This window comes from Panthera onca, chromosome C1, assembly GCF_046562875.1.
Source record: "Panthera onca isolate mPanOnc1 chromosome C1, mPanOnc1 haplotype 2, whole genome shotgun sequence".
In the NCBI taxonomy this organism is placed as follows: domain Eukaryota; kingdom Metazoa; phylum Chordata; class Mammalia; order Carnivora; family Felidae; genus Panthera; species Panthera onca.
The window spans coordinates 212,587,591-212,612,544 of record NC_138346.1 but is presented as its reverse complement, the minus strand read 5'-3'; the positions used below and the strand labels follow the sequence as shown (position 1 = coordinate 212,612,544).

At 49.3% G+C, this 24,954-nt stretch overlaps 1 protein-coding gene and 2 long non-coding RNA genes across 4 annotated transcripts in view; 1 reads left to right on the top strand and 2 right to left on the bottom strand.

The window, feature by feature from the left end:
* The first annotated feature begins 2,689 nt into the window (after positions 1-2,689).
* Positions 2,690-24,954, top strand: part of TNFRSF8 (TNF receptor superfamily member 8) — a 54,939-nt gene continuing 32,674 nt past the window's right edge. For both annotated transcript variants that reach the window (XM_078452400.2, XM_078452399.2), the window contains exons 1-7: positions 2,690-2,756; positions 3,293-3,397; positions 9,006-9,158; positions 12,804-12,897; positions 13,260-13,420; positions 15,574-15,690; positions 22,733-22,885. In XM_078452400.2, the coding sequence (XP_078308526.1) occupies positions 9,023-9,158; positions 12,804-12,897; positions 13,260-13,420; positions 15,574-15,690; positions 22,733-22,885 (661 nt within the window). In that variant the 5' untranslated portion in view covers positions 2,690-2,756; positions 3,293-3,397; positions 9,006-9,022. The remainder of the gene's footprint in view (positions 2,757-3,292; positions 3,398-9,005; positions 9,159-12,803; positions 12,898-13,259; positions 13,421-15,573; positions 15,691-22,732; positions 22,886-24,954) is intronic.
* LOC144617302 (uncharacterized) lies at positions 9,040-10,796 on the bottom strand. The gene is made up of 3 exons (XR_013557714.2): positions 10,106-10,796; positions 9,251-9,445; positions 9,040-9,126 (listed from the first exon to the last, which is right to left on the bottom strand). It is a non-coding gene; the product is annotated as an uncharacterized LOC144617302 (long non-coding RNA).
* On the bottom strand, positions 22,767-24,154 carry LOC132677170 (uncharacterized). Its single transcript, XR_009609228.3, has 3 exons — positions 23,833-24,154; positions 22,978-23,172; positions 22,767-22,853 (listed from the first exon to the last, which is right to left on the bottom strand). It is a non-coding gene; the product is annotated as an uncharacterized LOC132677170 (long non-coding RNA).

Sequence of the window (24,954 nt, the reverse complement as noted above, 5' to 3'; positions counted from 1 at the left end):
GCCACTGGACTAGTCTCAGGTCTGCCTCAAATCCTTGAACCGATTTCCTGCAGCAGGGGGTTTCTAAAGTTCACCCCAAACAGCCCCTGGTGCTTAGAGGTGATTTTAAAGAGATCCAGAGAGGGGATCTGGATGGGGATCCGGAAAATTCCACCAGGGGATGGTATTTCATCCTGAGCTGGCTGTATACAGACAGTTCCCAGTGGGTGGAAATGCAGATGGGCAGGTGCCTCAGCCTGGGCAAAGCACATTTGTATTCGTTCTCTAGGGCTGTCATTAACCAAATATCACAAACTGAGTGGTCAACACAACAGAAATTTATTGCCTCACAGTTCTGGAGTCTAGATGTCCAAGATCAATGTGCTGGTAGGGCCATGCTCCCTCTGAAGGCTCTGGGGAAGGGTCTCACCTCTCTCTCAGCTTCTGGTAGTTCCTGGCTGCTGACATCATGCCTCCAGTCTTTACCTGGCTGTGTTCCTGTGTGCATGTGTATTTCATGTCCAGATTCCCACTCTCCCTTTTTATAAGGATCCCAGTCATTGCAGATCATGGCCCACCCCAATGATTGCATTTTAATTTAATTGCCTTTGTTAGTATGCTGTCTTCAAACATGATCGCATTCTGGGGGCGCCTGGGTGGCTCAGTCCGTTGAGCATCCAGCTTGGGCTCAGGTCATGATCTCATGGGTTGTGACTTCGAGCCCCCGCCTCGGACTTTCTGCTGTCAGCACAGAGCCCACTTTGGATCCTCTGTCTCCCTCTCTCTCTGCCCCTCCCCCACTCACTCTCTTTCTCTCAGAAATAAACATTAAAAAAATCATATTCTGAGATACTGGGGGTTAGGGCTTCAGCATATCTCAACCAATAACAACATTCGACCCATAACAACATTCCAGGACACAGGAGGGGTGCTAGAGAAAAGCCCAAGAGGCACAGTGTTGGCTGCAGCATAGAGCCCATGAAGTGAGTCGTGTACAGTAACGCCAGAGCAGGAGTCGGAGACAAAGAATGCGAGGCTAGTTCCATATTGATTAGGTGGTCAGAGCATGTATTGATCAGAAATGTGCCAGGCCCTGTGAGATGGGAATCATTGGTGCGCTGAAAGGGAAAGATTCAGCCCCGAGGAGCTGACATTCATGTGAGGAATTCAGACACTGAGACGATTTGTCCCACAAATAAATGTGATCACACATCTAGATTAACTAGATTACAGCAGAGTTAGGTGGAGGAGGGAGAGGTACATAGGACTCTGATAGTTTATAACAGTGGCCCTGGCCAAGTTACTGACAAAGTGATACGTTGGCAATGATGTGAAGGCTGAGCAGGAGTTTACCAGGGAAAAGATAAGAGGAATATTCCTGGCAAAGGGCAAGCTTGTGCAAAGGCCCTGGGGGCTGAAGGGAGCATGGCCCCTTTGGGGGACATGGAGATGCCAATGTGGCTAGAGATTAGACAGTAGGGGGGCTGTAGGCGGGCAGAACCTCCTAACCCAGTAAGGACCTAGGCCTCTATCCTGGGAATGAGAAGGATTTGAAAGTTTTAGGCAAGGGAGGATGGGACCAGATTTACCTCTCCGAAAGACCACTGGGCAACTACTGACGTTTTCTGAGCTAGAGGGTGTTAGCCATCAAGCTAGTGTTTTTCCAGAGGTTCTTGCATGTCGTTCTAGAGCAGGGGTTTGCCTTGGGGTCCATGGATTCCCTAGTGCCCATGGGTATATTTCAGGCGGGCCCTGAACTGAACGAGGTCACTCATTTTTCATCAGCCTCTAACTAAAATGTCCTGTATGAATTCCTTCCATTATGAATCAAGATAATAAAACATACTAATAATATCATAGTACCTGCAGTTTTTCCATCAGTAGAAATCAGACATTCTCATGATATACTGCAATTATATTATAGTTGCTACAGTTGTCATGAAATATTTATATTCATCAGTACTATGAAACCATATTTATTAGACTTTAATGAGTTTGTAAAGAATCACATATATGGCTAGATCTTAAATTATTTTAATGTTCTGATAACTGTATTCTCACATAGCTAGGTTCCTTTGTAATCCTTTGTATTTTATTTTATGCACTCAGAAACACAATCCTGAGCAGTGTCCCAGGTTTCCCCAGAACAACTAGGGGGCACAAGAAATATTGAGAACCCATGGTTTAACTTTAGTCTGTAACCACTCAGACCCAACTTATTTAGGCACAAACAAGACAAAAGAGAAATAAATGGCTCAGTAACAGAGAAGTCCATGGCACCATAAATTCACTGAGAATGTCCTCAGCCGTCCATTTCTGTCTCTGGACTTCTGCTCGCCTTTGGATCATCTCGTTCTCAGGCACCCTGCCCATCCAGCACCTGCCACGACCTGGCAGCGCTGGACTTAAACCGCCCTTTGCACCAGAAGTCTGAAAGTAAAGAGAAGGGCTATTTCCCAGGAGCTTTTGTGAAACTCTCAGAGATGGGGCTCATTGGCTGGCATGGGTCATGTGTCTAAGAAGCAATTAGAATGGTGGGGAAGATTGGCCTCACCTCTGATTGGCCTGTTTGGGTCATGTGCCCGTCTGAAGGATGAAGTATTCTGATTGGCCTATCTGGGTCGGCTGAGGCATCTGATTGGCTTACCTGGGTCATGTGCCCATCTTGAGCGATGAGGTATTCTGATTGGCCTACCTGCGTCATGTGGCCATCTTGGAATCAAGTGGTGGGCGGGTGGCCTGTCAGGACGCGACTGGAGGGAGAGCCCACAGGGCAGGTGAAGGCGCCCTGCCCGCTTTGCCCCAGGCAGTCGGTATCAACGCGATTCGTGTCGCATCCCTGTGTAGTGGGAGCAGGGAACAGTTTGGCACTACTCGCTGATCCGCGAGCGTCTCAGGCTGGCTTAGGCTCCGCAGGGTCTCGGGACTTAATGGCTCCCCGGTTCCTGCAGTGAAGCAGGCCTCCTGCCCAGGAAGGCAGCCGCCAGTGCCCCTCCGGCACTGGCTGTGTGCTAAGCACACGTTTATTTTCACAACCCCTGTAACCCGCTCAACAACCCTAACAGGTCGAACTTAACAGTGCCCGAGAGATGGAACCCCAGGCCCAGGGCTTCTCCCAGCTGCCAGGGGACCTTGGGGCAGGTCGGCCCTCCTCTGCGCCAGCGCTTCCGTCTGTAACGCCCGGGGCGGACTGCCGTGTTTGGGCGCTAAGGGGTGGAACTGGCGGTGGCTTTAGGGAGGAGCGGTAACCGGTGGGGAGGTGAGGCCTCTGCCTTGGCGGCCTGGCCTGGAGCTTCTCTGCTTCCTTCCCCAGGGCTGCCGTGCCCCCAGGGGTCACCTGACTGCAGGAAGCAGTGTGAGCCCGACTACTACCTGAACAGGGACGGCCGCTGCACGGCCTGTGTGAGCTGTGCTCGAGGTAAGGGCTGTGTTCTCCCCTCCAGGGGCAACTTCTTGGGAGGGGGTCACCGCGGGTTGGGGGTGGGGGGTGGCAGAGAAGGTAGGGAGCATCAAGATTTGCTGCCTGGACTCCGGGTTGGCCCCCTGGTGCCTCGGTTTACCCCTCTGGATTTGTGAGTTGTTACCAGCCATGATGTTTTGCATCCGTTTTCAGAGAGACTTAGTTAACCCGTTTCCTCAAGGGAGGGACTCGCATTTATTGAGTACAATCTTCACAAGACTCCTAGAAGATTTTTTTCTTTTCATTTAAAAATTTTTAAAATGTTTATTTATATTTGAGAGAGAGACAGAGAGCATGAGCAGGGGAGGGGCAGAGAGAGACGAGACACAATTCGAAGCAGGCTCCAGGCTCCGAGGTGTCAGCATAGAGCCTGGACGTGGGGCTGGAACCCTTGAACCCTGAGATCATGACCTGAGCCGAAGTTGGATGCTTAACCGACTGAGCCACCCAGGCGCGCCTGTTTTTCTTTTTTTAAGTGATCTGTCGGCCCAAGGTGGGGCTCAAACTCATGACCCTGAGATCAAGGGTCGCACGGTCTACAGACTGAGCCAGCCAGGCACCCCGAAGTTTCTTTTCTCATCCCTGCTTTACAGAGAGGAAACCCAGGCTTAGGGAAGTTAGGACCTTTGCAAAGTTACAGAAGTCTCATAAGTGGCAGATCTGAAGTTTGAGCTGTGGTCTGACACCAGGAGCTGTGTTCTTTGCCTGCGACCGCAAGTGCTTCCAGGAGATTCTTCCAATGAGCACTTTCGTTGTTAATTTCTTACTATGGTGATTGAATGTGGTTTGTGAGCTCTCTGGTGTTTGTTTTGTTTTGTGCGGGTTTATTGTGAGGTGGGGCTGGGAAGTTTGTTGAGATTTCTTGTGCCCTAATAAATGTGGATATTTTTAAAACCTATTTTTAGTGTGTTTGGAGAAAAATGTGTTGTGTACAAAATTCTCTACATACCTATTGGATCAAGCTTGTTAATTGTGTTTTTCAAATAATATGCATTCTTTTCAACAATTTTTTTTTGAGTTTATTTTTTTCAGTAACCTCTACACCCAATGTGGGGCTTGAACTCACGACCCCCGAGATCAAGAGTCTCATGCTCTTGCAGCCGAGCCAGCCAAGCATGCCCCTAGATAATATGCTTTTTTTTTTATTCTTAATTATATTTGTCTCCTTCCCAAAGGTTGATGTCAGAGATAGATGTGTTAAAATCCATCTTGCCTATACTTTTTTTCATCAGATTTTCATTGTGTTTCATTTATTTTTTCTCTCTATATGTCAAAGCTATGTTATTAGGTACAGTGTTTATGAATATTGTGTTTTCTTGGTGGGTTGGACCTTTTGTCAGCGTGAAATACACCTCTTTAATCCTTATAAAGAATGCCTTAATTCCATTTTCATTTGATATTAATATTGCCATTCTTCTTTGCGTTAGCATTTCTCTGATGTATCTTTTGAGTTTTTAAAATTAATGACAGTGTTGTATGAAATGAAAGCTATAGGCATTCGTTATAAAAAATTCAAGCAATACAGAAGTGTAAGGAAGAAGGCCAACTCTGCCTGTTCCCCATCGTTGGATGTCTGACTGACACTTCTCTGTGTATATATAGAGAGAGAAGGAGAATGGGAATATTCGTAGCCAGACTATACACATGTAGAGAAAGGGATTTAAAATTTTTTATTTATTTTAAAGAGAGAGGGAGAGAGTGAGCAGGGGGAGAAGGGCAGAGGGAGAGAGAGAGAATCTCAAGCAGTGGCTACGCTTAGCCTATACCCCAGCGAGTGGCTGGATCCCTGATAACCGAACAGATATCAAGAGTCAGATGCTCAACTGACTGAGCTACCCAGGCACCCTGGGAAAAGGGATTTTTAAGAGGATGGGATCATACTGTTGACGACATTCAAGCGATTACATTTAATTTTATTTAAATGTATCAGAGAAAGAAGAAAGCAAAATTAAAAAAGAATGAAATGATCACAAGAGACAGTAGTTTCTACGAAAATCCTCTAAAATTAAGAAGAGGTGTTGAAAATCAAGAAGCAGTTAGAATCATTTAAGGAACAACTGTCTTGTATTAAAGTCATGTTCTACTTGTTTCAGATTTTGGATGGGATGGAGTAGATTGGCTTCCTATAATGAAAAATGAAGTAATTAGCCTGCCTCCTCCCTGTCCTCTTCCTGACTTATTACTTACTTTTTTTTCTTTGTTATTGCCTGTGGCATTTATATTCTTTTCTGTTACCCACAGTCCCTTGGCATGTTTGTTTTAGTTTGCTATTTAAACTCATTCATTGTACAGTATGAGCACATTGACCACAGCTTCACTCTTTCTGAACTTTTTTTGTAAGTCTATTTCTTTCTTTCTTTCTTTTTTTTAATGTTTATATTTTCGGAAGACAGAGAGACAGAGCGCCAGCAGAGGAGAGCAGAGAGAGGGAGAGACACAGAATCCAAACCAGGCTCCAGCTCTGAGCTGTCAGCACAGAGCCCAACACAGGGCTCAAACTCATGAACCATGAGATCATGACCTGAGCCGAAGCCAGAGGTTTAACCGACAGAGCCGCCAAGGCACCCTCTGCTCTAGGAAGTTCCTACACGTAGAATCATAACGTATTTATCCTTTGTGACGGCCTCATTTCACTTAGCATAATGTCTTCAAGGCACTGTATCATGTGTCCGAAGCTCCTTCCTTTTCAAGGTTGAATGATACTCCGTTGGATGGATCCACCCCGTTTGGTTTATCGTTCGTGCCGATGAACACTTGGGGTGCTTCTGCCTGTCAGCTATTGTGAATACGGCTGCTGTGTACCTGAGTCTACAAATGTCTGTTCAGGTCTCTGGCTTCAGTTCTTTTGGGTATCCTTAGCAGTGGAACGGCTGGATCCTGTGGTAATCCTGAGTGTTACTTTTGAAACTGATTTTAGGAGTCTGAGGACCTGGGTGGGAGGCCGAGTGCAGCCAGAGATGGGTGTCGTCCTCGCTGGAGCAGGGATCTGCCTTCCCTTCTGTGAGATCGTCATTACCAGAGCTCCCGCGGCTGCAGAGAGGTGTACCCACTCCCGGGGTCTCTACCGATTTCCACTGGGCCTGCCTGCCCGCCCGAAAGTTAGCCAGTCCAGCCCCTTTCCCACCTTTGTTCAGGCTTGTGATAATTATGTTTGGCTACTACTCTGGGGTTTAAAACCTTTTTTTTAAGTAGGCTTTACGCCAAGTGCAGAGCCCAGTGCGGGGCTTGAGCTCATGATCCTGAGAGCAGGACCTGAGCTGAGATCAAAATCAACCAAGCCACCCACGTTTTTACATGAATTTAAAAGGGGCGTCCCCTGTTTGGCCTCAGCCGGCCTGCCTCTCTCTTAGATTTTCTACAACTCTCAGGATTTTATTCTCTCCTCGGTACTGCTTCCGGGGTGTGGGCGAGAGTTAGGGGCTACAACAGTGCAACCACAGCAAGGAAGAGAGAGGTGATAGAGCCTCCTGCGATGGTTTTAGGGGCCAGGCCTGGGAGAAGCCCTTATCATTTCTGTCCACGTCCCATTGCCAGAATGCCATCATATGACCCAAACCAAACTGCAAGGGAGGCTGGGAAATGTAGTCTTTCTGTGAGCCCACTGGAATTGGTGAACACAACATTGTGCCCAGGGGGTTTCTTTTCATGGCTTCCGTTTCCTTTGTGCCCTTCCTTGAGCTCCAGGGGATTCTGTTTTATAGCTGCCGATTCCTGAGAATATTGTACGGATTCTAACAGCTCGTTCTGTTTCTGTTGTTGCTGCTTTGTTTTTTGTTTCCTATTACCTGCTTTCTCAAGAGTTTTTTTGAGTTCGGAGGTCTTTTTGCTTGGTGCTGGTTTTCTCTCATGGGTGGTGACCTCTAGTTCTGCACATCCTGTCTGATGACCACTGGGAGGGGTTCTGTTAAGCGGCTGATCTTCTGGGTCTGCAGGCTCCCTTCTTCCCAGGTACGACCAGCCAGGGCACTGTCCCGTTACCTCCCCTGAGAGTCTCCTGGGGGAGATGCTTGGCTTCTGGGTCTGTGGCATCAGTGGATGAGAAGTGTGGGGAGACCCCGTGGGCACTGCCCATCGGCTTCCCTGGGGCCTGCCCCTGCCCTCACCCACTTGGAGACTGGAGTACCCCACCCCAGAGCCGCTCCCAGAGTAATCCTCTTGGGTGTATTCTGGGCTTTGGTTTCCTTCTTCCATGCGATCCTATCTGCCTTCCATATTCTAGGAAGTCTTCATTGCTGGTTGACCAAGGATGCCCTGTGTTGCTTTCCAGGGATGTGTGCATTTGTTAATTACTTATACCGGTGATTTTTTTTTTCTCTTAAGATCAAATTCACCATTGTTTTCTTTTAAATTCATTTTAATTACACTCTTTGCTTATTTATTTGTTTTTGAAATAAGTTCCGTGCCAAACATGGGTCTTGAGCTCATGACCCTGAGATAGTCACATGACCTGCCAAATGAGCCAGCCAGGAGTTGGTAAAATTCACCATTTTAAAGTGTGCAATACAGTATTTATTTATTTTTTTTAATTCACAATGTGGCACCACCACCACTATCTGATTTCAGAGCATTTTCGCCTCCCCCAAAAGAAACCTTCTCTCCCAATTCACTCCTTCTTCCATGCCCTTACAGTGACTCATCTACGTTGTGTCTCTATGGATTTGCCTACTCTGGGCATTTCATCTAAATGGAATCATGCAATATGTAGGTTTTCATGACTGGCTTCTTTGACTTTGCAGTGTTTTCAAGGTTCATTATGTTGTAGTACCAGTCATTCCTTCTTTTCTTTTCTTATTTTAGTGCTCATTTATTTATTTGAGAGAGAGAGAGAGAGAGAGAGAGAGAGCAGGGGTGGGGTAGAGAGACAGGGAGAGAGAATCCAGAGCAGGCTCTTTGCTGACTCAGTGCCCAATCCCACAAACCTGTGAGATCCTGACCTGAGCCAAAATCAAGAGTCTGATGCTTAACTGACTGAGCCACGCAGGCACCCCCTGGGTCATTGCTTTTCACAGCTGAATAATATTCCTTTGTATGGACACACCACGTTCTGTTTATCCATTCATCGGTTCATGGACATTTGGGTTAATCTACTTTGTGGCTGTTATAAACAATACTGCTGTGATCATTAGATTTAGGGCTCTCCTCCCTAACCGTGACAACCACTGATCTTTTTAGTGTCTTTGTAGTTTGTTTTTTCCTGAACGTCGTGGAGTTGGAATCACACAGCATGTAGCCTTTTCCGATTGACTTCTTTCACTTAGCAATATGCACTCAAGGTTTCTCCGTGTCTTTTTTGCCCATTTTAATGGGGTCATGAATTTGTTTCTAATATGATGGTGATGACGTCTGGGGATATGAGCGGGGAGTGGAGGCTGCCTCATAGGCGCCACCTGGCCTCTTGCCTTCATTGCAGGAACCCTCTGGAAAGAAGGGCTGGGTGTGCGGGCTCCCTGCCCGAGGGGAGGCCAGAATGATGTCTTGTCTCACATGCCAGGCTGTCCCTGAGGGGTCCCCGGATCCCTTCCCCGGTCCTCCCTCTGTCTCCCATGCCCGTCTCTGTGTCCCTTAGACGATCTTGTGGAGAAGATGCCGTGCTCAGGGAACTCCTCCCGCGTCTGTGAGTGCCGCGCTGGCACGTTCTGTGCCACATCAGCCACCAACTCCTGTGCCCGCTGCATCCCCCACACCGTCTGCCCGAAAGGGATGATTGTCAAGGTCCAGGGTAAGTATCCCCACCCTCAGCCCGGCACCGAGACCTGTGCCAAGCTGTACCCCGCCTCCACCACCGTCCCAGATCTCCAAGTGACCTCTGACCTTCTCCTTCCTCCTTCCTGTTGGACTGACACGTCTCCTTTCGAGAGGCTGTGGGTGTACCATTTACTCAGAGCCCCCCGGCCTCTTCCCTGCACTTTGGGTCCCAGGCTCGGAGAGACCCTGGTGGCCTGAGACACAGGCCCGGCTGGAGGAGTGTTGGGTTAGTGGAGACTCGGGGCAGAAGTTCTCTGATGCCTGAAAAATAAGAGCAAAACTCAAGTCTTCTGTCCCGGGACTTTCCCAGGGTATTGGGGCTGTTTTTCCCAACTCACAGTCGAGGCATTGGGAGTTAGAGGAGCCGAGGAACTCGGATTTCTCTTCCAACTTGCTGTGTGAGTTCAGGCAAATGCTTGACCCTCTCTGAGCCTCTGATTTTGTGACAGTACAAGGAGGCCAGAAAAGAGGTAGGAAAAGAGGCCAGGAAAGAGGTAAGGGCCACAGATCCGGTGCAGGTGGTACTGAGGGCACGTTTCAGAGGGAGGTTGGAGAGTGGGTGGGCTCTGGACCATGGCCCACTAGTGGTGCCACAGCCACCCAGGCTGGGAGGCTGCAGGGTGGAATCAGAGAGCTACCCCCATTCGGGAGAAAAGTGCCCAACACTGAGCCCATGACGCTCCTTGTCCTCAACTGGTCCTTTTCCAAAGCCCAGGCCTTACCACCCTCTCCCCCGACAGCCCATCCTTCCCTCACCCCCACAGCCAGCCTACCCCCAGTCCAACAGATTTGCTCCCCAATTCTGTCTCCCGTTCCCACCCCCATTTCCTCCTGTCGTTCCTTGTCCATGGCTGACAGGCAGAGCCACCCTGCTTAACCAAATGTGATTTCTCTCTGCCTGTCTCTCTCACCCCCGCACACCTGCCATGAAAACACTTCAGTATTTTCTCGTTTCTACAGCGATAATGACATGGTCCTTTGGCAAAAGAGAACGGGTGTTTGGAGGGATTTCTTTAATTCTGCTCCCGTTGGCATTTCTGGGCTGCTGGTTTATCGGGCTCCATGTCTGGGATCTATGAACAAAGAGAAACCCCAGCGGACTTGCCACCGTGTCCTTCCTAGGGTTCCAAGGGCTACCCTCTCCTCTCCGCTGTTCAGAGCCTTCTTTGTCTCATGCATATTTTTATATGTATAAAGCACATATATGCATGCTTTATACATGTGCCCGGGCGTTTAGCTGCCCTTATCGGGAGGACTAGGGCAAAGGGCACCCAGGCCAGCTTCGCACGAGCAGTCTCCAGGACGTGACCCTGCACGCGACCCTGCGCCGTGTCCGCCTCCCTCCTCCAGGTCACACTCCCGCCGGCCCCCTCCTTTCTTGGCCCCACTGGTCTGCTCCCCTTCGGCTCCGTGGATGTGCGGTGCTTCTCACTGCTACCAGGCGTTTGTGCGTGGTGTCCCCTCAGCACATCCTCTCCTCCTGCTCACTCGGTCACGTCCTGCTCAGCCTGGCCTCTCTGTCCTCGCCTCACTTCCTCAAGAGGAAGTGCCATGACTTGTGACAGGTCACATCTCCATTGTGATCTCTCATCACACGCGGTCCTTTTCCAACACGGATGTGAACACCGGTGTCTGTCTTGGTTCGATCAACGCTGGCCTCCCTCCCTGGGCCGTAGATGCGTGAGGGCCGAGGTCATCTCCCCATTGCCTGATCAAGGCCAGGCACAGAATCTTCTCTGCAGAGATCTATGCAGGAGGACGTGGGGGCCCCGGACAGCTCAGTGCTGCGGGTGGGTGGGGCTCAAATCTGGCCCAGTTCTCCCCGGGTCACACAAATGCTGTGCTGAGGGGCTTGCGGCAGCGCGCCACCTGCCAACAGGGCCGGGGGGTGGAGTGGAAAGTGCTCTGGGCTGGGCATCAGGTCCCCGGGGTATTGTTCGCCTGCAGCCGTGGCGCATGTTCCCACCCCACCCTGGGCTTCAGTGTCCCTTCTGGGAAATGTAAAGTTGCCACTAGACGGCCCTGGGGGACCTTCCAGCTCTGAAACAATTGCATCTCTGCTAGCATCGGTTTAGAGTTCTGTTCCAGCCAGGGCCCGTGGACCCGCTCCAGAAAGGAGGCCCTGTTTTGGTGGTGTTCCTGCAGCTGCCGCATGGTGGCGCCCGAGCCCCCCCTTTGCTGCCCCTAGACCCCTGCTGCCCCTAGCGGTACCATTGGCCACATGCCTCCACGGAGCGTTTAAAAGGTGGCCAGTTGCAGGCGTACGAAAATGTAAAACATCTCATTAATTATCGTTATGTTGCTTGTCTACCTCTGTAGTTTAGATATATTGGGTCACATACATTAAATTAATTTCACGCGTTTCTTTTTACTTTTGTAAAAATGTATCTTTCTTTTTACTTTTTAAAAGGGGGTTACTTGGAAATTTAAAACGACAGCGTGATTCACATCATATTTCTATGGGACAGCGCTGCTGGCTGACTTCTGGGCTCCCACGTGGACGCTCCCACAGGGCAACTCTCCAGCTGCGAGATGGACAGTAGTTTCCGCTTTAGCGTCAGCCGGTAGCTAAGCCGCATGGGGCAGCTTACATAGGTGTTCCCTCCTGAAATTTTCAAAACTCCAGAAAGTAGACGGAAGTATCCCCACTTTAGAACGGGGGAAATTGAGGTCCAGGGATGGCAGGTAAACCGTTCAAGACCACAGAGCAGGGAATGTCTGGGCTAGACTTTGAATGTCACACCCAGGCCTTGTCACGCCAGCGCACTCGGAAATACGAGACACGTGAGCATTGTTCAGGCCCCCCCTCCACTGAAGCCTTCAGATCATAATCGCACACGTGGGACTGTGTCTAAGCAATGGGACAGAGGTCTAGAAGGGGAAAAGGACACGCTGTTCCTGGGGCGTTTACTCTGTATCACACAGTGTGACGGGCACAGTGAGGACATGTTAGCGGTGGCAGGCAAACTCAGATCCACCTGATGGAAAGTGCTACGCGTTTTTCCTCTTTACCGTGTTTGCACCCAGGATTCTTCAGGAGTCTTTGGGTTGCACGTAACAAAATCTCAAATTTTTTGGCTGATGTAACTGCAAAGTCTGGGGCTGGCTCTGGGTAGTATCAGGCATGGCTGGATCCAGGAGCCCTGTCTTTACCTATTTGTCACCTCTGCTCCCCCAGATCCAAGCTTGCTTCCTACCCAAACCCAGTAGAAAGACGGTTTCTCCTTCCTGCAGTTTCAACAGCCATAATTGAAACCATGATATTGTACCTCATGGGCGTGGCTTGGGTCACGTGCCTACCGCTGAACCAGCTCCTCAGGGTCAGAGGAATCAAAGGGATTGATTGGTCCAAAGTCGTCTGGGTTTACTCCTGGGAGGGTGGGGTGGTGAGTCGGCCTCAGCCCCGTGCACGGATACTGAGACTGGGGAGAGTGTTCCGGGGAGAATCGGGATGCCTTAGCCCGAGGGGGAAGGGGTGCTGGGCAGGCACAAACACCAGATGGCCGCTGCGTTTTCCAAGCACGTCATTCCGAACTGTGGGTTGTGGTGGGAAAGAATCTGTTCCTAGAGCCTCCAAGCTCCTCGGTAGCACATCTGTCCACCTTGTGATCCCCTGCAGGCACAGCACAGATGGATACTGTGTGTGAGTGGCCTTCCCCGGTGACCAGCCCTGACCTCGGCACGGGCCCAGAAGACTGCCAGGCGCCCACCAGGTGACTCCCGGCCCTCTCCCTTCCAGCTGAATGTGGCATGGGGCTGTCCCAGCCCCCAGGATGCCCAGAGCACAGCTGGGCTGTGGTGTGGGTGGGGTTTGGCCCAGGGTATCAGGACTCCAGGGTGCCTCTCTGTCAACCCCACAGTCGCTTGACCCCCACCGTGTGCCCAGTGTTGCCCGAGCGCACGAGAGAAGGTCTAGACAGCACAGCCATGGCTCCCAGGAGCGGACGGTGGGGCTGCCAGAGGCTGTGGGCTGAGGGGCTGGGAACCCCTTTGCTGTGGAAGCGGTTACCCCTGAGCACAGACCTCCCTGCGTCACCAGGAGGGTTGGCAGTGCCCTTTCCGGCTTCTTTCTCAGCGACACCAGCGCCCAGGCCGGGCCCCTGGTGACCTCAGTGAGCTCCAGTGCCAGGACCACGCTCCTTGGAGGGGGCACTGCCATCACCCCCGAAGATGACTCCAAAACGACGGGGGCCCCCGGCTCTCCCTCCTCTGTGAGGAAGCCCAGTCCAGATCCAGGTAATTTCTCGAGAAGCTTTGGGTTGTTTCCCAGGGCAACGGCGACTCACTGGCAGGCGACCTGTGTGTGGTATTCCGGGCAGGTGGGTCTCTCCTGGTCCAGGGAGAAGAGGGTCTCTAGGTCCCTTGGGGCTTTAGGCTTCGAGGGCCAGAGGGGATAAAGGAAGAAGTCATTCATTTGACAGCTTAGTGCCTGCTATGTGCCAGACACCGAGGTCCTGGCAAAGTGTCTGCTATGTGCCAGACACCGAGGTCCTGGCATATCCTGGTGGATATGATGCCCTCCTGGTTCCTGTGGTGACGAATTAGGGTCCTCACTTCCCTCCTGTTTATCGCTGACCAGTCTTCTGTTGTATGGGTGTATACACCGTGTATATCCATTAGTGTTTGGATTTGGGTTGTTTCCACTTTTGACTACAATTAACAGTGATAAACAAGTCTTTGTTTTCATGTCTCTGGGGTCAGTTTTAACAGAAAAAAATTTTTAAGTGCATTAATTTATTTTGAGAGAGAGCACGGGGGAGGGGCATAGAGAGTGGGAGACAGACAATCCCAAGCAGGCTCTATGCTGTCAGTATAGATCCCGATGTGGGGCTCCATCCCAAGAACCATGAGATCAGGACCTGAGCCAAAACCAATGGTCTCTGCTCAACCAACAGAGACACCCAGGTGCCCCGCTGAAGAGGTGTTCTTAATTTTAAAGTCATCACGTGGGTCCATCTTTTCTCTTTCCGTCCTGCCTTATGTTCACTGAAGTCTCAAAGACTCCTGCATTACTTTCTAGGATCATTACTGTTTTGCCTTTCACGTTTAGATCCGCTGTCTGCCTACCTTTTGTTTGTGGCGGAGGCAGCGGTCATGTTGCAAGAGGCCGCATGGATATGCAGTTGAACCGACGCCTTTTATCAAACAAATTGTCCTTTCCCCGCTGATTTGCCTGCCATCTTTGGGGTAAATCTAAGGTCCATAGGTGCCTGGCTATGATCCGGACTTTATATTCCTTTCCGTTCGTTGTCTTTTTGTCTGGTCTGTGTGGATGCCATGCGGTCTCGACTCCAGGAGATTTTCGGTATATGGTGGAACAACTTCCCCATCTCTGTTCTCCAGCCCTGCCCTGGCTCTTCTTGGTAATTTGCATCTCTGCATCGACTTTAGAATCAGCCTTTCAAATTCCACAAAACGTCCCGTTGGGATTTTGATCGGGATTGCACTGAATCTGTGGATCAGCTTAGAGAGAATCCGTATTTTTATAGCATCAAGCACACGGGAAAGCCGTATGTTTGTTCAGACCGTCTTTATTTTTATGTATTTAATTTTACTTAGGTCAGCTTGAACTTCTCTCTCCCAATGATGTTTTATTCGTTTCCACGTAGAACGATTTACATCTTTGTGTTAGATTTCTAGGTATTTGATGTTTCTGATGATGATGACAGTGGTATTGTATTTTTCAGTATTGCGGGTTGTAAGTCTTCATTTTTAGCATTGTTTTGAACCGTGTGAGTAGTCAGTATGTGACAGCCTAACCTGTCACAATAGCAGTCTCATAGGGTTCAACCCAAATGTATAGACACTCAGCTGAGTTTGATGTAATAACATTATATCCAGTTACCTTGCTAAACTCACTGTGAGTCCTAATAACGTATCTGCCGATTCTTTTGTGCAACCTGTGCACCTAATGATGTCATCTGTCCCTGACAGCCTGGTGTCTTCCTCTCCTGGCCTCACTTCTTTTCTCTCCTTGCCTTGCCTTGCCTTACTGCCTCGCCTGGGACCCCAGGGCCACACTGAGCGGAAGCTGTAGTAGTCGGCATCCTTGCCTCGTGGCTGATCTCAGAGGGAAGTGGCCCCAGGGTTTTGAGGAGGGTGGTGACATGGTGGGGCTGGGGAGAGGGCTCTGGCGTAGTGGCCATGACGGATCTCAGAGGGAAGGGCCTGGAAGCAGAGGGGCAGTTCAGAGGGAGTCAGTGCTCTTTTCCTGTGTGGCTGTAGACACATTCCTTCCCTCTCTGGGCTTCAGGACTCCCTCTGCAGATTGATCTGACACGTGAGGAGTCTGCCTTGGAGCTGGTGGTGGCGACTGGGTGAAGAGGTGGTGGTGAATGGGGCCTCTGCCTTGGCGGCCTGGCCTGGAGCTTGTCTGCTTCTTTCCCCAGGGCTGACCCCGCAGCCGCCGTGTCCCCAGGGGTCACCTGACTGTAGGAAGCAGTGTGAGCCCGACTACTACCTGGACAGGGACGGCCGCTGCACGGCTTGTGTGAGCTGTGCTCGAGGTAAGGGCTGTGTTCTCCTCTCCAGGGGCTACTTCTCAGGACGGGGTCCGTGGCGGGCGGGGGGTGGCAGGGAAGGTAGGGAGCATCAAGATTTGCTACCTGGACTCTAGGTTGGCCCCTTGGTGCCTCAGTTTACCCCTCTGGATTTGTGAGTTGGTATCCTCCCTGATGGTTTGCATCCGTTTTTAGAGAGACTTAGTTAACCTGTTTCCTCCAGGGAGGGACTCACATTCATTGAGTTCAATCTTCACAAGACTCCTAGGAGAAGAGGTTATGTTTCTTTTAAGTAATCTCTGCCCAAGGTGGGGCTCAAACTCATGACCCTGAGATCAGGGGTCACACGCTCTACAGACTGAGCCAGCCAGGCACCTCGAAGGTTCTTTTCTCATCCCCACTTTCCAGTGAGGTAGGATTAGGGAGGTTAAGTGCCTTTGCAAAGTTACAGAAGTCCGGTAAGTGGCAGAACTGGAGTTTGAGCTGTGGTCTGACACCAGGAGCTGTGTCCTTTGCCTGCGACCACAAGTGCTTCCAGGAGATTCTTCCAATGAGCACTTTCATTGTTAATTTCTTATTATGCTGAGTGAATGTGGTTTGTGTGCTCTCTGGTGTTTGTTTTGTTTTGTGCGGGTTTTTTGTGAGGTGGGGCTGGGAAATTTGTTGAGATTTCTTGTGCCCTAATAAATGTGGATATTTTTAAAGCCTATTTTTAGTGTGTTTGGAGAAAAATGTGTTTGTTGTGTACAAAATTTTCTACATACCTATTGGATCAAGCTTGTTAATTGTGTTTTTCAAATAATATGCATTCTTTTCAACAAATTTTTTTTGAGTTTATTTTTTTCAGTAACCTCTACACCCAACGTGGGGCTTGAACTTCACGACCCCCGAGATCAAGAGTCTCATGCTCTTGCAGCCGAGCCAGCCAAGCATGCCCCTAGATAATATGCTTTTTTTTTTATTCTTAATTATATTTGTCTCCTTCCCAAAGGTTGATGTCAGAGATAGATGTGTTAAAATCCATCTTGCCTATACTTTTTTTCATCAGATGTTCATTGTGTTCCATTTATTTTTTCTCTCTATATGTCAAAGCTATGTTATTAGGTACAGTGTTTATGAATATTGTGTTTTCTTGGTGGGTTGGACCTTTTGTCAGCGTGAAGTACACCTCTTTAATCCTTATAAAGAATGCCTTAATTCCATTTTCATTTGATATTAATATTGCCATTCTTCTTTGCGTTAGCATTTCTCTGATGTGTCTTTTGAGTTTTTAAAATTAATGACAGTGTTGTATGAAATGAAAGTTATAGGCATTCATTATAAAAAATTCGAGCAATACAGAAGTGTAAGGAAGAAGGCCAACTCTGCCCATTCCCCATCACTGGATGTCTGACTGACACTTCTCTGTGTATATATAGGGAGAGAAGGAGAATGGGAAGAGTCATAGCCAGCCAGACTGGACACACGTGGAGAATAGGGATTTAAAAAATTTTTTTAAATATTTTATGTTTTTTTTGAGAGAGAGAGCGCAAGTGGGGGAGGGACAGAGAGTGAGACACAGAATCCAAAGCAGGCTCCAGGCTTAGTGTCAGCACAGAGCCTGAGGTGGGGCTCAAACCCACAAGCCGTGAGATCATGACCTGAGCAGAAGTCAGACGCCCAACCCACTGAGTCACCCAGGCATCCTGAGAATAGGGATTTTTAAGAAGTTGGGATCTGTTTACGACATTCAAGTGATTGATTACATTTTCTTTTATTTAAACGTATCAGAGGAAGAAGAAAGTAAAACAAAATGATCACAAGAGACAGCACTTTGTAAATAAAACCCTCTAGGGTCCCTGGGGGGCTCAGTCGGTTAAGCATCCGACTTGATTTCAGCTCAGGTCATGATCTCTTTGTCTGTGAGATTGAGCCCTGCGTCATCCTCTGCGCTGACAGCATGGAGCCTGCTTGGGATTCTTTCTCTCCCTCTCTCTCTGCCCCTCCCCTGCTTATGCTCTCTCTCTCCAAATAAATAAACATTAAAAAAAAAAAAAACACACCTCTAACATTAAGAAGAAGAGGTGTTAAAAATCAAGAAGCAGTTAGGAATCATTTAAGGAACAACTATGTCTTATGGTAAAGTTATGTTCTGTTTGTTTCAGATTTTTGATGGGATATTGTAGATTGGCTTCCTGTCACAAAAAATGAAGTAATTAGCTTGTCACCTCCTTGTCCTCTTCCTGACTTTTATTACTTACGTATTTTTTTTACATCGTTACTGCCCGTGGCATTTATATTCTTTTTCTGTAACCCTCAGTCCCTTGGCATGTTAGTATTAGTTTGCTATTTAAACTTATTCACTGTGCATTATGAGCACATTGACCACAGCTTCTCCATTCCTGATTTTCTCATTTTGATATATTGATTGGTTAGTTAGATTTCACTGACCTTGGGATTTATCAGTAAGGACTCATCTTTGCACATCCGTCAGAGGATTCTTTTATGTTTGAGAATGTTTCTTGCCTTTATATTCCACTGACAACCTGGGCAGATATATGATTATTCCTGGGACCTGTGTTCTCCAGAACTTTGTAGACATTGGTGCATTGTCTTCTCATGGTGAATATTGCTGGGGAGGGGTCTGCTATCTGCCTTCTTTCTCCTTTGTAGGCCACTGCAAGAACAATTCTTTCTTTATCCTTAATGATAAAAAACTTTGAACCAGACTGTGCCTTGATATTAATTGTTTGGAAATAATTCTGGAATGTCTTTTTTTTTTTTTTTTTTAAGTTTTTACTTATTTAAATAATCTCTACACCCAACCCGCAGCACCTGTAGCCCCAAGATCAAGAGTTGCATGCTCCATCGACTGAGCTGGACAGGCACCCCTGGAATGTCTTTTTTCTGTCTGCACGTTTAGTTCTTCCTTCATTTCAGGAAAATTGACCTGGAATTTAATTTCTTTTTTTTTTTTAATTAATTTATTTATTTTGAGAGAGAGAGAGAGAGAGAGAGAGCAAGTGGGGGAGGGACAGAGGGTGAGGGAGGGGAGAATTCCAAGCAAGCTCTACCCCAGTGCAGAGCCCAGTGCAGAGCTCGAACCCATGAACTGTGAGTTCATGACCTGAGCCAAAATCAAGAGTTGGACTCTCAACCGAGTGAGGCACCTAGGCGCCCCTGGATTTTTATTTCTGCTAAATACATATCTCAATGTCAACTTTATGGACTCTAGTTATCCTTCCGTTTGATTGTGTTTGCCTTTCCTCCCTGTTTTATTTAATTGCATTAGTATCTTTGTCTCTTCACCTTGCATTCACAGATATTTTCTTGATCCTTTCTCCATGCTGTGAACTCTGTTTTGTTTCTCATGTCTTCTGCTGCTTGCCTCCCAGCTGTCGCCAGGGCTCCTAAGGCACTGCTAATTTATTTATTGGATATCTGTGCGGTACATCTCAGTTTGCTTTCTTTAGCTCTCTAGTCTTCCTTCTTAGCCCATCCTTTTTGAAGATCAGCTTTTCTTTGAGCTTTTCCTTTGCCAAACTTCTGTTGTTCTTAAGTTCCTTTATAGTGGGGAGCATGCTTGGGATGGCTTCTGTTTGTTTTAGACTGGGTTCTCTGTCTTTCCAAAATATATTTCTGTTTCTTTTAGATTTTCTATTTCTTTTCCTGTCTTCCCCGTCCTGGTACAGTGTGACTTCTCCTTACATTCCCCCCACCTACCTCACCGGGCTCTACTTGGTCCTTTCTGCTCAGAGCTTCACTGGGGACTGAGTGTTACTTACAAAAAAAAACGCTGTAGTAAAATATACATAACATAAAATTTAGTGGCACTTAATACTGTAGTGAAATGTACGTATATAAAATGTATCATTTTGGCATTTGGAAGTGTCCTGTTTAGTGGCTTTAAGTGCATTCCCATTTTAGGGCAACAAAAACAATGTCTAGCTGCAGCACTTCTTCTTTCGCCCCAACTGAAACTCGGTTCCCATCAAACACTAGCTCCTTAATCCCCCCTCCCCCACCAGCCTTGGCAGCTCCCAGTCTACTCTCTGTCTCTGTGAATTTGACTACTCCAGGAAGTTCATACGAGTAGAATCGTAACATATTTATCCCTGGTGACGGCCTCATTTCACTTAGCATAATGTCTTCAAGGCACTGTATCATGTGTCCGAAGCTCCTTCCATTTCAAGGTTGAATGATACTCCGTTGGATGGATCCACCCCGTTTGGTTTATCGTTCGTGCCGATGAACACTTGGGGTGCTTCTGCCTGTCAGCTATTGTGAATACGGCTGCTGTGTACCTGAGTCTACAAATGTCTGTTCAGGTCTCTGGCTTCAGTTCTTTTGGGTATCCTTAGCAGTGGAACGGCTGGATCCTGTGGTAATCCTGAGTGTTACTTTTGAAACTGATTTTAGGAGTCTGAGGACCTGGGTGGGAGGCCGAGTGCAGCCAGAGATGGGTGTCGTCCTCGCTGGAGCAGAGATCTGCCTTCCCTTCTGTGAGATCGTCATTACCAGAGCTCCCGCGGCTGCAGAGAGGTGTACCCACTCCCGGGGTCTCTACCGATTTCCACTGGGCCTGCCTGCCCGCCCGAAAGTTAGCCAGTCCAGCCCCTTTCCCACCTTTGTTCAGGCTTGTGATAATTATGTTTGGCTACTACTCTGGGGTTTAAAACCTTTTTTTTAAGTAGGCTTTACGCCAAGCGCAGAGCCCAGTGCGGGGCTTGAGCTCATGATCCTGAGAGCAGGACCTGAGCTGAGATCAAAATCAACCAAGCCACCCACGTTTTTACATGAATTTAACAGGGGCGTCCCCTGTTTGGCCTCAGCCGGCCTGCCTCTCTCTTAGATTTTCTACAACTCTCAGGATTTTATTGTCTCCTCGGTACTGCTTCCGGGGTGCAGGCGAGAGTTAGGGGCTACAACAGTGCAACCACAGCAAGGAAGAGAGAGGTGATAGAGCCTCCTGCGATGGTTTTAGGGGCCAGGCCTGGGAGAAGCCCTTATCATTTCTGTCCACGTCCCATTGCCAGAATGCCATCATATGACCCAAACCAAACTGCAAGGGAGGCTGGGAAATGTAGTCTTTCTGTGAGCCCACTGGAATTGGTGAACACAACATTGTGCCCAGGGGGTTTCTTTTCATGGCTTCCGTTTCCTTTGTGCCCTTCCTTGAGCTCCAGGGGATTCTGTTTTATAGCTGCCGATTCCTGAGAATATTGTACGGATTCTAACAGCTCGTTCTGTTTCTGTTGTTGCTGCTTTGTTTTTTGTTTCCTATTACCTGCTTTCTCAAGAGTTTTTTTGAGTTCGGAGGTCTTTTTGCTTGGTGCTGGTTTTCTCTCATGGGTGGTGACCTCTAGTTCTGCACATCCTGTCTGATGACCACTGGGAGGGGTTCTGTTAAGCGGCTGATCTTCTGGGTCTGCAGGCTCCCTTCTTCCCAGGTACGACCAGCCAGGGCACTGTCCCGTTACCTCCCCTGAGAGTCTCCTGGGGGAGATGCTTGGCTTCTGGGTCTGTGGCATCAGTGGATGAGAAGTGTGGGGAGACCCCGTGGGGCACTGCCCGTCGGCTTCCCTGGGGCCTGCCCCTGCCCTCACCCACTTGGAGACTGGAGTACCCCACCCCAGAGCCGCTCCCAGAGTAATCCTCTTGGGTGTATTCTGGGCTTTGGTTTCCTTCTTCCATGCGATCCTATCTGCCTTCCATATTCTAGGAAGTCTTCATTGCTGGTTGACCAAGGATGCCCTGTGTTGCTTTCCAGGGATGTGTGCATTTGTTAATTACTTATACCGGTGATTTTTTTTTCTCTTGAGATCAAATTCACCATTGTTTTCTTTTAAATTCATTTTAATTACACTCTTTGCTTGTTTATTTGTTTTTGAAATAAGTTCCGTGCCAAACATGGGTCTTGAGCTCATGACCCTGAGATAAATAGTCACATGACCTGCCAACTGAGCCAGCCAGGAGTTGGTAAAATTCACCATTTTGAAGTGTGCAATACAGTATTTATTTTTTTTAATTCACAATGTGGCACCACCACCACTATCTGATTTCAGAGCATTTTCGCCTCCCCCAGAAGAAACCCCTTCTCTCCCAATTCACTCCTTCTTCCATGCCCTTACAGTGACTCATCTACGTTGTGTCTCTATGGATTTGCCTACTCTGGGCATTTCATCTAAATGGAATCATGCAATATGTAGGTTTTCATGACTGGCTTCTTTGACTTTGCAGTGTTTTCAAGGTTCATTATGTTGTAGTACCAGTCATTCCTTCTTTTCTTTTCTTATTTTAGTGCTCATTTATTTATTTGAGAGAGAGAGAGAGAGAGAGAGAGAGAGCAGGGGTGGGGTAGAGAGACAGGGAGAGAGAATCCAGAGCAGGCTCTTTGCTGACTCAGTGCCCAATCCCACAAACCTGTGAGATCCTGACCTGAGCCAAAATCAAGAGTCTGATGCTTAACTGACTGAGCCACGCAGGCACCCCCTGGGTCATTGCTTTTCACAGCTGAATAATATTCCTTTGTATGGACACACCACGTTCTGTTTATCCATTCATCGGTTCATGGACATTTGGGTTAATCTACTTTGTGGCTGTTATAAACAATACTGCTGTGATCATTAGATTTAGGGCTCTCCTCCCTAACCGTGACAACCACTGATCTTTTAGTGTCTTTGTAATTTGTTTTTTCCTGAACGTCGTGGAGTTGGAATCACACAGCATGTAGCCTTTTCCGATTGACTTCTTTCACTTAGCAATATGCACTCAAGGTTTCTCCGTGTCTTTTTTGCCCATTTTAATGGGGTCATGAATTTGTTTTTAATATGATGGTGATGACGTCTGGGGATATGAGCGGGGAGTGGAGGCTGCCTCATAGGCCCCACCTGGCATCTTGCCTTCGTTGAAGAAACCCTCTGGAGAGAAGGGCTGGGTGTGCGGGCTCCCTGCCCGAGGGGAGGCCAGAATGATGTCTTGTCTCACATGCCAGGCTGTCCCTGAGGGGTCCCCGGATCCCTTCCCCGGTCCTCCCTCTGTCTCCCATGCCCGTCTCTGTGTCCCTTAGACGATCTTGTGGAGAAGATGCCGTGCTCAGGGAACTCCTCCCGCGTCTGTGAGTGCCGCGCTGGCACGTTCTGTGCCACATCAGCCACCAACTCCTGTGCCCGCTGCATCCCCCACACCGTCTGCCCGAAAGGGATGATTGTCAAGGTCCAGGGTAAGTATCCCCACCCTCAGCCCGGCACCGAGACCTGTGCCAAGCTGTACCCCGCCTCCACCACCGTCCCAGATCTCCAAGTGACCTCTGACCTTCTCCTTCCTCCTTCCTGTTGGACTGACACGTCTCCTTTCGAGAGGCTGTGGGTGTACCATTTACTCAGAGCCCCCCGGCCTCTTCCCTGCACTTTGGGTCCCAGGCTCGGAGAGACCCTGGTGGCCTGAGACACAGGCCCGGCTGGAGGAGTGTTGGGTTAGTGGAGACTCGGGGCAGAAGTTCTCTGATGCCTGAAAAATAAGAGCAAAACTCAAGTCTTCTGTCCCGGGACTTTCCCAGGGTATTGGGGCTGTTTTTCCCAACTCACAGTCGAGGCATTGGGAGTTAGAGGAGCCGAGGAACTCGGATTTCTCTTCCAACTTGCTGTGTGAGTTCAGGCAAATGCTTGACCCTCTCTGAGCCTCTGATTTTGTGACAGTACAAGGAGGCCAGAAAAGAGGTAGGAAAAGAGGCCAGGAAAGAGGTAAGGGCCACAGATCCGGTGCAGGTGGTACTGAGGGCACGTTTCAGAGGGAGGTTGGAGAGTGGGTGGGCTCTGGACCATGGCCCACTAGTGGTGCCACAGCCACCCAGGCTGGGAGGCTGCAGGGTGGAATCAGAGAGCTACCCCCATTCGGGAGAAAAGTGCCCAACACTGAGCCCATGACGCTCCTTGTCCTCAACTGGTCCTTTTCCAAAGCCCAGGCCTTACCACCCTCTCCCCCGACAGCCCATCCTTCCCTCACCCCCACAGCCAGCCTACCCCCAGTCCAACAGATTTGCTCCCCAATTCTGTCTCCCGTTCCCACCCCCATTTCCTCCTGTCGTTCCTTGTCCATGGCTGACAGGCAGAGCCACCCTGCTTAACCAAATGTGATTTCTCTCTGCCTGTCTCTCTCACCCCCGCACACCTGCCATGAAAACACTTCAGTATTTTCTCGTTTCTACAGCGATAATGACATGGTCCTTTGGCAAAAGAGAACGGGTGTTTGGAGGGATTTCTTTAATTCTGCTCCCGTTGGCATTTCTGGGCTGCTGGTTTATCGGGCTCCATGTCTGGGATCTATGAACAAAGAGAAACCCCAGCGGACTTGCCACCGTGTCCTTCCTAGGGTTCCAAGGGCTACCCTCTCCTCTCCGCTGTTCAGAGCCTTCTTTGTCTCATGCATATTTTTATATGTATAAAGCACATATATGCATGCTTTATACATGTGCCCGGGCGTTTAGCTGTCCTTATCGGGAGGACTAGGGCAAAGGGCACCCAGGCCAGCTTCGCACGAGCAGTCTCCAGGACGTGACCCTGCACGCGACCCTGCGCCGTGTCCGCCTCCCTCCTCCAGGTCACACTCCCGCCGGCCCCCTCCTTTCTTGGCCCCACTGGTCTGCTCCCCTTCGGCTCCGTGGATGTGCGGTGCTTCTCACTGCTACCAGGCGTTTGTGCGTGGTGTCCCCTCAGCACATCCTCTCCTCCTGCTCACTCGGTCACGTCCTGCTCAGCCTGGCCTCTCTGTCCTCGCCTCACTTCCTCAAGAGGAAGTGCCATGACTTGTGACAGGTCACATCTCCATTGTGATCTCTCATCACACGCGGTCCTTTTCCAACACGGATGTGAACACCGGTGTCTGTCTTGGTTCGATCAACGCTGGCCTCCCTCCCTGGGCCGTAGATGCGTGAGGGCCGAGGTCATCTCCCCATTGCCTGATCAAGGCCAGGCACAGAATCTTCTCTGCAGAGATCTATGCAGGAGGACGTGGGGGCCCCGGACAGCTCAGTGCTGCGGGTGGGTGGGGCTCAAATCTGGCTCAGTTCTCCCCGGGTCACACAAATGCTGTGCTGAGGGGCTTGCGGCAGCGCGCCACCTGCCAACAGGGCCGGGGGGTGGAGTGGAAAGTGCTCTGGGCTGGGCATCAGGTCCCCGGGGTATTGTTCGCCTGCAGCCGTGGCACATGTTCCCACCCCACCCTGGGCTTCAGTGTCCCATCTGGGAAATGTAAAGTTGCCACTAGACGGCCCTGGGGGACCTTCCAGCTCTG